Below are 10,243 nucleotides of genomic sequence, written 5' to 3'. Positions count from 1 at the left end.
CACGTGCTGCCCCAGTCTCTCCCTCCCCCATCCCTCCCGGTACCCTGCCTGCGGCTGTCTCTGCCCAGGCTGTGCTGGTGGGGTGTCCTGGGGATGGGTTGTGCTGGGAGGTGTTGTGCCACCACAGTGATGGGCTGGGAATGGAGTGTTTCCAGAGACTGGAAAAATGCTCCAGCCCTGGGGAAGGGTTCAGTGGGAGCATCTTGCAGTGAGACCCTATCTGCCCCTGGAAGGACCACAGAGGTGAGAGGGATGATGTGCGGGAACTCCAGGCTTGGTAGGTTCCCAAACTCAGCTGGATGAGGCCTCGAGAAACTTGTCCTCCATTTGGAGCTGGCCCTTCTCTGAGCAAGGACTTGGACAGGACTGCTGGTTGTCTGCATCCCCTCACCCTGTCTCTTTGGCACTGTCCCCCCTTGGACCCCGCCATAGCCTTGGTGGCACGGCCAGAGCTGCTGTCTGGCAGCAGCAGTGGAGCATCTCCCGTGGGTGTGCTGTGCTCCACGGGCGATCGATGCTGCAGCCAGAGTTGTTTACCAGCTGGTTAATTGCTGACGGGCCATGTCACCCCATCGCTGCCCTGTGCTGCCATGCCTGTCCCCAGACCCAAACATCTCCTGGCAGAGCTGCCCAAGCACTGTTCCTGGGGGGCTCCAGCCCCCTGCCAAGAGCCTGTATCAGCCAAGCTCTCAGGAGGGGGCAGGCAAAGAGAAATGCTATCGATTTTGGCTCCTGAAGTGCAACATCAATAATTCAGCGTGGAGCAATTGGTCCAGGCTGGGAGGAGGGGTGAGCAGGAGGTAAAAGGTGGGAGAGTCACCCGCGTAGCCCAGCCTCAGATGAATATTAGATGAAACTGCAGACTGCTATCGGTAGGATAACTGGTGCCTGCCCGGAGCTAGCAGGGCTGTCCCTGCCTCGGCCGGGTCAGGGTCTGCTACATGTGGGGCAGGCAGGATTGGGGGTGTCTTGGAGAGCCCCTTACACGGGGTGAGCTGGCCCCTCCCTTCCCTGGGGGGCTGCTGCTGTTGCCCCAGAGCTGAGAATGCAGAAGGGGAAGCAGGGCTGGGGAGGGTGCCAAACCCCTCCAGAGTCTGGGGAGAAACAGGAGAGAGCAGCAGCCTGCCTGGGCACCATTGACACCCCAAAGGATGCCAGGCAGAGGAGGGTGGTGGCAGTGAGCAGCATGGCCACCTCCTGGTGCCTGGCTAAGGGCAAGGGTCCCTCCAGAGAGGGGAGAAAATGAGTACCCCCATGGCGCTGGCGAGAGCAAAGCTCTGTGCCAAGCCCTGATTTCCTCTGGCTTTCCAGGAACCCTTTGGCAGGAGCATGGCATCTTGGCTGCAGAAGGACCAGCCCTTCGGGGTGCGGTGCCAGGGGTCCCTGGGCTCAGGGCATTGTCCAGCCTGGTGGGTTTGACAGACCCAGGAGGTCAAGGTGAGCTGGCTGTTGATGAGTCAGGTCTTGGAGCATTGAAATCCAGCCTGGAACAGCTGCAGGTGCCCCAGGTTGAAGTTTGGGGTGCACCAGAGATTTCCCCGTATGCAGTGGGTTTAACCCTTGCCTTCTCTTTTCCAGGGGCTGGCAAGTTTTTCAGCTGGCTGTAGGGCCTGGTGGCTGAATCAGGAGAGGGCTGCTCGGTCATGGTGAGGGCTTGCAAAGTGAGAGGGGAAGGGGCAGAGATGTATGGTAGCCGTGGCTGGGTCCTGAGTTTGGATCCCAGCGTAGCCTTACACTCTGAGGCATGCTGTAGCTGGGCTGCATCCTGCCAGCACTGGAGTCCTGGAGAAGAAAGTCTCTTGGGGACCCTACACTCTACACTGGAGCATCTTCTGCATGCTCTGCACCCAGGAACATCAGCCCTGGTCATCGCTGTGGACACAGGGTGGGCTGCACTGTCTCACCCTGCCTGGATAGGGTGAAGCTGGGGGAGAAGGGGGCTTGGTCCTGGATCCCCTTGGCTGTGATCCCTGCAGCTGGGGCCAGGGCAGGGCAGCTCTCCCAGCACCGAGCTCCCCAAAGACCGCAGCACCCACGGCACGCACCCCGCTGACTCTGCCACTGCGTGGTGTCACGTCCCGCTCAGCCCAGCCAGACGTAATTAGCTTGTTGAATCTCTTCTCCCTCCGGCCTCGCGTTAATCACTTTTCACATTGCTTCCCTCCCAATTCCCTCTGGTCTGGCTTGCTTTTTCTGTTGCTGATGTGCCTGGAGAGGGGAGCAAAGGGACTCAGCTGGACACAGAGCAGGGACCCCACTCTGCTGCATCCTGCCCCAGAGATGGGCTCTGAGCCAGTGGATGGAGAGGCAGGGAGATCGCTCATCCACAGGGAGGTGAGAAAATTGCAGGCTGGAGGAAAAAGCAATAAAGCCAGAGAGCAAGGGAGCCTGTTGGGACAGCCCTTCTTTGCAGCCCTGCTCTGCTGGTGGAGGATGGTGAAACCTTGGAGTCCAATGGGAGAGGTTGGCTTGAGGCTGGCCTGAGGCTCTCTAGCACAGGGTTGTGTTGGGCTGCAGGGTGCTGTGAGAGCTCAGTGGGGTCTCCTTCACCTCTCCCTTTGAGGGGCAGATTTAGACCCCGGGACTGGGCACAGGTGGGAATAGAGGTGCTCTGGCCAGGGCTCTCTGGGGTTGTGGTCCCTGGAGCAGGAGGTCCCACGCATAGTCCGTGCTTGGCTACAGCATCCCCTCCCAGGGACGCAGGGAAATGTCTCATTCCCCGTGGGTGCCTGCCCTGGGGCTTGCTGTGCCGCTGAAGCAGGGGATGGCCAGATCAGAAGCAGCTTTTAGGTGAGAAATGTGTAGAAAACCGGCTCAAAGAGAATTTCTGATAACCTCTACTGCCAGGCTGGGGTCTCTGCCCTGCTACCCACAAGGCAGGGCTTTGAGTGTGCTGCGGAGACCCCCAACCCTGGCTGGGCCCCCCACTGCGCTGCCCTCCCCTCCAAGCAGCACCCTGGGGGACAGCTTTCCCTCCAGCAGCAAGTGAGGTACCCAGGGCTGGCAGCCCCCAACTGTGGCTCCTCCATGTGCTGTGGATCTTGCACGTGGCTGTGACTTACTTGCTGGTGTGGAGAGGTGCTGATGTTCCCCCAGGAGGTGAAGAGGGAAGAGGTGAGGGTGGCAGGAGTCTGTGGAGGTGATCGGTGGATGAGGCTGAGCTCTGAGGCAGGGAGCTCTTCATGCCGTGCCGTGGGTGCACGCAAGGTGAGGGCAATGCTGGGAGGCAGGTTTGGTGGTTTGGTTTGGGATGGGGCAGAGGGGCTCTTGTGGGCAGGGCTGGTCCCTGGGCTGGGTGGCAGCAGTGTCCTGGGGGACAGTGAGTGATGAGCTCGAGGGTCCCTGTGCATGGCTTGGCTCTGGGGTTGGTGCCGCCACACACTGCTGTTCGGGTGGGAGTTGGGGGCAGCCAAGCCTCCTCCATGCACCCATTGGTGCCAGCTCTGCACCCCTCCACAGTTTTCAGTGATGTAGGGTGCCTGTGCCAGGCTGTGTAGGTGCAGGGGTGCCCTGGGGTGCATGCTGACCCCTACGTCCTTCAGCAGTTGCGTGGGCTCCATCCTCCCCTGCAGTCTAGGTGCCCCGAGGGACCCCAGAGGGTGCCTGGGCGGGAAGAGGGAGGGCCAAGGCAGATCTCTCCTCCTCTGCCCTCCCCTCTCCTCCCTTGCTGGGTCTGTTGCTGCCAGACCAGCTGCCTGCTGGGGCTGCGTGTCGGGGGGATGTCGGTTCCTGGGGCAACCTGGGACCCGCAGGGGCTGCAAACGGTGGGCATCATCCTGCTGCTCTGCTCCAGCCTCAAGCTACTCCATGCCCTGGGCATCATCGACCTGGCCAGGGGAGGTGGGACGGGGACGGGGATGGGAATGGGGTTGCAATGCGATGGGGATGTTGTGATGGAGGTGCTCCTCATCTCCTGTCCCAGGGGTTGCAGGGTACTTGGGGGAGGTTTGGAAGGATTAGTGTGTTTTGGGGCATTTGGGGGAGCATTAGGGTGTGGAGGGTGTCTAGGGTGTCTGGTGGCATTAGGGTATAGGGAGCTGGGGAAGTGAGGGTGTCTGGGGATGTTTGAGAGTGTTGGGGTGCTTGGGGGGGCACTGGGGTGCGGTGGTATCAGGGATGTGGGGGTTGGAATATCTGCAGACATTGGGATGTGTGGGGTGTTGGGGTGCAGGATGCTAGAAAGTTTGGGTGTCTGGGAGCATTAGGATGGGGGATATCTGGGTCTGGAGGCATTGAGGTGAAGCAATGTGGGGGGGACTGGGACTATCTGGGATGTTGGAGTCTGGGGGCAGAGGGCTGGGCGTTGTCAGATGATGGGGAAAAGGGCTGCAGGTCACTGGGGCTGGGGAGATGAGTGGGAGCCGAGGGCAAAGAGCGATGAATGTGGGGAATGGCACCATGCAGGGGAACGCTTACCCCACTGCTGCAGGAATTGGTGGCTATGGGAGGAGTGTGGCTAAAATAAGCGGGAGCCCCTGGCCCCTTTGCCCTCCCTGTGGGGCTGTGCCAGGGTTGGGGAGGGAAGGGGCTGCTGTGGGTGCTGAGCAACCTGGATTGGCAGGTGGGTGCTGAGGACAGGGCTGGATGTGGCCAGACAAGAGGATGCAAAACATGTCAGAGCGAGGGATGCACAACCTGTTGGTTGTGCCTAGTGAGGGTGGGAGTGCAGAGAGCTGCTGCTTTGTCTCCTTTGGCTGCCTTCCTGGGCTGTGTCACGGACAGCCCTGGCTCAGACAAGGGCTGCCAACAGATTTTGCATCAGTGCGGTCTGGGGTTTGTTTGCCCCCATCCCCTCTGCCTCCTGGCTGGCGCTGGGGATGCTGCAGGATGAAGGGGCTGCAGATCACATCCCCTCGGGCAGCCAGATCTCGGGATGGGAGCTGTGATGGGAGGATGTGCGGTTAGGAGTGATCAGAGGAGCAATTAGTGGCTGAGCAGAGGGAGGGGAGGAAGGCGCTGTGCCCAGGGGGTGCTTTCAACCCCCTTGTGATGGAGGTTGTCCCTGAGCTGCCTGGGATCTGGCTGGGTTATGGCTGAGACATGCCCAGGCTTCATCCCTGTGCCTTACTGGGGAGGGTATGGATGCCATCTGGGTCTCTTACGGGATGTGCTGCCTGCAGCCAAGAGGAGCTGCTGCTCTGCTGGGGCATTTTTTTGGGTAGCTCCTCTGGCACTTTGGATGCACCGGTTCCTGCTGCCAGAGATGTCCCTGCCATGGCAGTGGTGATGGGGACAGGGCAGGATGTGTCCCTGCGTGTGGGTTTTGTGTCAGGGCAATGCAGACAGTCCGAGTCCCACAGCTTTACCTGCTCGCAACATCTCATACATGGTGTAGCTTGAGAAATTATTATTCTGCCAACACCTCCTTTGGGCACAGCCAGGCTGTCTGGGAGCACTGTCACAGGCTGGGGATGGGAATGCGGACAGCACTGCTGTGAGCCCTGCTCTCTGTGGCCCCTTCTGGCCCATGCCCCCATCTCCCTTCGGGGCCTGCTCGGCACAAGGGTCGTACAACTGCTCTCCTCTCTCTGGCACTGGAGAACATCCTGGAACTGAGTCTTTGCTGTCCCACGAACTGCAGGTATCGCTCGGCAGCTTTGGTGCTCCCAGCTCCTCCAGCCCTCCTGGCTCTGGGTGTCCGGGCTGAGGCTGCCTCTGTCCCACCCCCAGGACAGGGACTCTCCGTCGGTCCCCCTGCCTGGGGAGATGCCAGCTCTGATTTCATTCCCCTAATGGATGACCGTCTGGCCCCAGCGGCTGCTGCAGGCACCTTGGCCCCAGTTACACTCAGCTCTGTCACCGCTGACTGATGAGGGTCATTTGCAGAGCTGCTGCTGGCGGGACCCATCCTGACCCACCCCGGGGTGGCTGGGGGAGCTCACTGTCTCTTCCTTCTGCCGGTCTTCATTGCAGACCCTGGAGAGCTGTGGTCCCCCTGACTCGGAGGTGGCACTGCCCAAGGCTGGGTGCTGCGGAGGGGGAGCAGAGCTGGGGGCTGGTGATCCCTGCTTGGAGCTGAGCTCTGCACAGGGATGATCGTGAACCACTGGTTGTAGGGGCAACTGGGCTCACCGTCGCTGCCTGGATGGACCCAGAGCCATGGCCTGGCAGGGGGAGTTTGGGGACATGCCTCTGGCCTCCCAGAAAAGGGGATGCTCTGGAAGGGGATGGAGACTCTTCTACTGAAAAGACCATGTTCTGGGAACTGCTGACCCTTTTCCCCATGCTCCCCTGCGCCTGCCCTGCCCCTTCTTCTGGCTCATCACCCTACCCTGGCTGGGGTTCACCCTCCTACTTCCCAGCCAGGCTATCCTATCCCCAGCACGGTCCCCTTTCCTGGCTGCCTTCCGCTGCCCAAACCATGCTCCTAGGGCGGGGTGCTGGGGCGGATTGTCCCTGGGGTACCAGCTCCTCCTGACCTGATTGACCCGGCATTGCCCCACGGGGCCAAGCAGGGGCTGTGGGAGCTGCATGACCCATCTGCTCCCATCCTGGAATGGAGCCATGCCTGGGCACTGAGCTGGGGACACTGGTGGGGTCTCACTGGTGTGGGATGCACATCTTCCATGCGTCGTGATAACGTGCTTATTGATGGGTTACTGAGAATGAGGGGGGAGTTTTGGCACTGCCTGTCGGTTCGTTATTGTAGGGCCTTTTCTAGCAGGAGGGTGCTGTGGAAGGGGTGGGTTGATCTCCGTAGCCAGCTGTTACTGGGAGGGCACTGGTGGCTCTGGCTCTGTGGGGAGGGCAGGGACATGGTTATGCATCGGGCTGACCCTGGCTCCTGCTTTCTCTCTGGGGAGACCATGGAGAAGCTTGGGCTTGGGTCCTCCCTGGGAAGGGGGCTTGTCAGCCTCGCACCATGTAACCCCCTGACATGGCGGCACTGGCTGGATCCAACCCTCAAAGACGCATCTGCTGCTGATGTGTCAATACAAAGTGGTCCATAACCGTCGCGGTGACGGTCACTGCTGAGGCCGGGGATCCACCTGCTGTAAGTCCCTTCAGAGCCAATGTCCAATAACCTCTGGGACTCATTTCAACAGCGTGTAGAGGTGGGGATGGGAAATCCCTTCCCCTTTTGGTGCTGCCCAAGGATGGAGCATCAGTTTGTGCGTGCGTTTCAAAGTCACTGCACTGTGAAGCGATGCACGGGAAGCGACAAGCCACTTAACCTGGCAGACCTCCCGCCGCAGATAAAACGCTGCCAGCCCTTTCTGTTGACTTGTTTTATGCCAGCTCTTGCAGAGGGGTGGAGGGCAGAGCGATATCTGGAAAAGGAGCTGTCACTGGCAGGGAAGGGCTTTGTACTGCGGACATCCCGTGTGCCTAGCGGGGCAGCACATGGCCTGGCTCTGCTCCCCATCTTTGGGCAGAGCTGTTTCCCAGTGAGGGGGAGCCCAGGGAGCCCCCAGACTTGCTCACAGTGTGGATCCTGGGGGAAAGAAAGGGGACAGCGTGTCCTCCTCAGCAGAGCCCTCGGGCACATGAAAGCCAGGACAGCAAAAACCCAGCCCTGGTCACCCCTCTCCTGTTGTTAAGCTGCATGTGCTGAACGTGCTCCCTCCCCTGCCCTGGGGCCCCTGGAATCGGGCCCTCTTCAGTTTCCTCCTTAAGAAAACGCCCATGTTCTTTATTTTTTTTCTTTTTTCCTTCTTTATAACAAACTAAAGTGTAACTTGCACCCGACCTGACCTACTGCACGTGCCTATACCTGCTGCCCCTGTGAGTCCAACCACAGTTTACTCTCTGTTGCATCTCTCTCGCTGTGTGGTTTCCCTCCCGCCCTGCTCCCTCTCCTGGTCCATCACCCTGGCACTGGGTGTTGCTCTGCCTGCCCCATCTCTTCAGCTTGGCTCTGCCAGAGGGACCTGGCCCCAGGGCATCCTTGGAAGGCTGAAAGGTGCAATTTCCCTTTCCCTCTGCAAATTAAAGCCCTGGAAAATTAGATGGGCTGCTTTGTGCACAACTGATGCCCGCTTCTAGGGAGGAAAAAGCCTTTTTCATGCCTGCCCACAAACCCCAGAGCAGATAGAAGCCAGGCTGTGCTGTCCTGCCAGCACCAAGATCCTGGCCATCACGCTTGCCTCTGTTGCCCTGTGACAAATGCCAGGGGTGCATCCATGCATCCCTACTGGCACCATGCTGTGGATACCACTTCCTTGGGGACAAGTTTGCCCTCTCTGAGTGACCTTGTGTGATGTCCTGCTGGGACAATGACCTCCTGTTCTACACTGACCCAGAGTGATGGAGGTGCCTGCCCCAGCCTGCTGCCTCCATATGAGCTCAAAAGTTCCCAGGTCCTGCCTGTGGGCACTTGGGAACCAAGCTGGATGCAGACCTGTGTCCCTATCCTGTAGCTGGGTACCATGCAGCACCATTTCCCCAGCATCCCCAGCACCTTGGGCTTGGCTCATCTCAGCCCCACAAGGCTCAGAAAGCTGTCGGAGGAAATCCCATCTGCTAGCCCCATAGAGAAACCACCCAAAACCAGAGCTTGGGACACGTAGGCGTTGTGACCTGCTGCTTGCAAACAGCCAGGGTGCTTGGAGCAAATGCAGTGTCAGCAGAGCCCCAAAGGGACTTTGCACCTTTCATCCCATAGGTGCCCTGTGCCGCTGTCTGCCTCCCTTTGGGGGCTGGAGCCCCGCATGGCCTTCATCCCCTCCTCTTTCTTCCCTCCCTGCCTGTGGCGTTAGTCCTGCACTGAGTTTGCTGGCTTGAAGCACTGCGGGAAGGGAGGGAGCGGGTCTGTGGCCGTGGGGCAGCGCCAGCTGGGAGAGATGGGGATGAGCAAAGCCACCAGAGTCCAGATGGGGTAATAGGGGGTGGCAGGGGGGGTCTGTGCAGCGAGGGGATCTCCTATTAATGCAGGGCCACTTGGAAGCGATGGCTGTGGGCCAGGCTGATGTGGGGAGCCCCTCACCCTGCCTCATAGCCTGACCAATGCAAAGTCCTGAGCCCCATCCCCATCTGGCTGTCTCAAAGCAGGGCCCCAGGCTCAGATTGCAGTGCCGTGCTGGGGCGGGCGTGCATGCCGCAGTCCGGGCTGCATGGCTGGGGTCGGTGCATGTTTTGCATTCAGCCGTCGGGTGCCAGCAGGATCAAACCCGGTCCCAAGCTCTGGGGAGGATGAAACGCCCCAGCTCAGCCGCAGGCTGTTTCTTAGGGTCCATCCTGCCCTGCCTCCCTGCACAGCCTCGTAGGAAAGGGAGGGTCCCCAGGGAGTGGGTATTTGGCCTCAAGGCTAAAGGGCAGGGTCCAGCCCTGGCATCTCCTGGGTCTCTGGGCTGCTGGGTGCCTCCAGTGCACTCCAGCATGCTCTGACGGGGAGGGGTGCAGAGGTGCTGGGTGTGGGTAGCCCAGCAGGGTTGCCCCTTTGCCATCCCCATCCTTCCCAAGGAGGGAAAATGCAGTGCCGGGTTTGTCCTGGGATGAAGCCAAAAGGCCGAGCAGAGCCTGGGCTGGGCTTTGCCTTCCTACCCCTTCATCCCAACGCTGCATGAGCTGCCTCCGGCCTTGCTCGCCCTGCGCCGGGTGCCCAGCCCTGCTGCCCGCCGGGTCTGGGGACCGCTGCTCTGTTAACTCTTCTTCTGCTTGGTGACTCCTTCTTTCTTCCAGGCAATCCGCCGGGCCAAACTAAAAAAGCGCTGAAGCAGCGATTCCTCAAACTGCTGCCCTGCTGCCGGCCCAAATCCATCCCCTCGCTCAGCGAAAGCAAGTGCTTCTTCTTGCCTTTGTGTGTGTGTGTCCCTGGCGGTGCTGCTGCCTGCCCTCCGCCCTGGCCCTGCCCGCAGGAAGGGGATGCCTCTACCACTCCCCTGCCCTGGGTTTGGGGCTGTCAGGATCAGTCCTGCCCCAGAGAGGTCCGATCCGATGGGCTCTGCACCCACCTCTGTCCTCGCCTGCTTCCAGGCTGGTTTTCCCCCTCTCTAGCTCCCCTGGAGCAGCTCCCACAGGATGCACAGTGGCGAGACCCTCTTTGGAGCTGGCTCGGGGCAGTGGGACCCTCCCGGCACTGGTTTAAGGGCTGGGGGGTTGTTGCTCAAAGCTCAGTGTCGGTTTGGAGACGGAGGTGTGATGGGGGGCATGAAAGGGGCTGAGCAGGGAGTGAGCACAGAGCTGCCCAGAGTCCCCTACCCCCCCTGCACTGGGTGTGCTTAGCCCCTCGGTGAGTCCAAGCCCCTGGCTGGGGTCTCCCCCTGCCCCGCGGTGCGAGCTGATCCCCCCTGGGAGAAGAGGT

The 10,243-nt window shown here is 60.4% G+C and overlaps 1 protein-coding gene across 1 annotated transcript in view; it reads left to right on the top strand.

Annotated features, from left to right (window-relative positions):
- The first annotated feature begins 3,719 nt into the window (after positions 1-3,719).
- Positions 3,720-10,243, top strand: part of LOC104162519 (Kv channel-interacting protein 2-like) — a 9,776-nt gene continuing 3,252 nt past the window's right edge. Inside the window, exon 1 of the mRNA XM_009701265.1 lies at positions 3,720-3,840. Coding sequence (XP_009699567.1) covers positions 3,720-3,840 — 121 coding nt within the window. The remainder of the gene's footprint in view (positions 3,841-10,243) is intronic.

This window comes from Cariama cristata, unplaced genomic scaffold, assembly GCF_000690535.1.
Source record: "Cariama cristata isolate BGI_N322 unplaced genomic scaffold, ASM69053v1 scaffold19295, whole genome shotgun sequence".
NCBI classification, from domain to species: Eukaryota; Metazoa; Chordata; class Aves; order Cariamiformes; family Cariamidae; genus Cariama; species Cariama cristata.
Note: the sequence above shows the minus strand (reverse complement) of the source record. Positions and strands in the feature narration are given on the sequence as shown.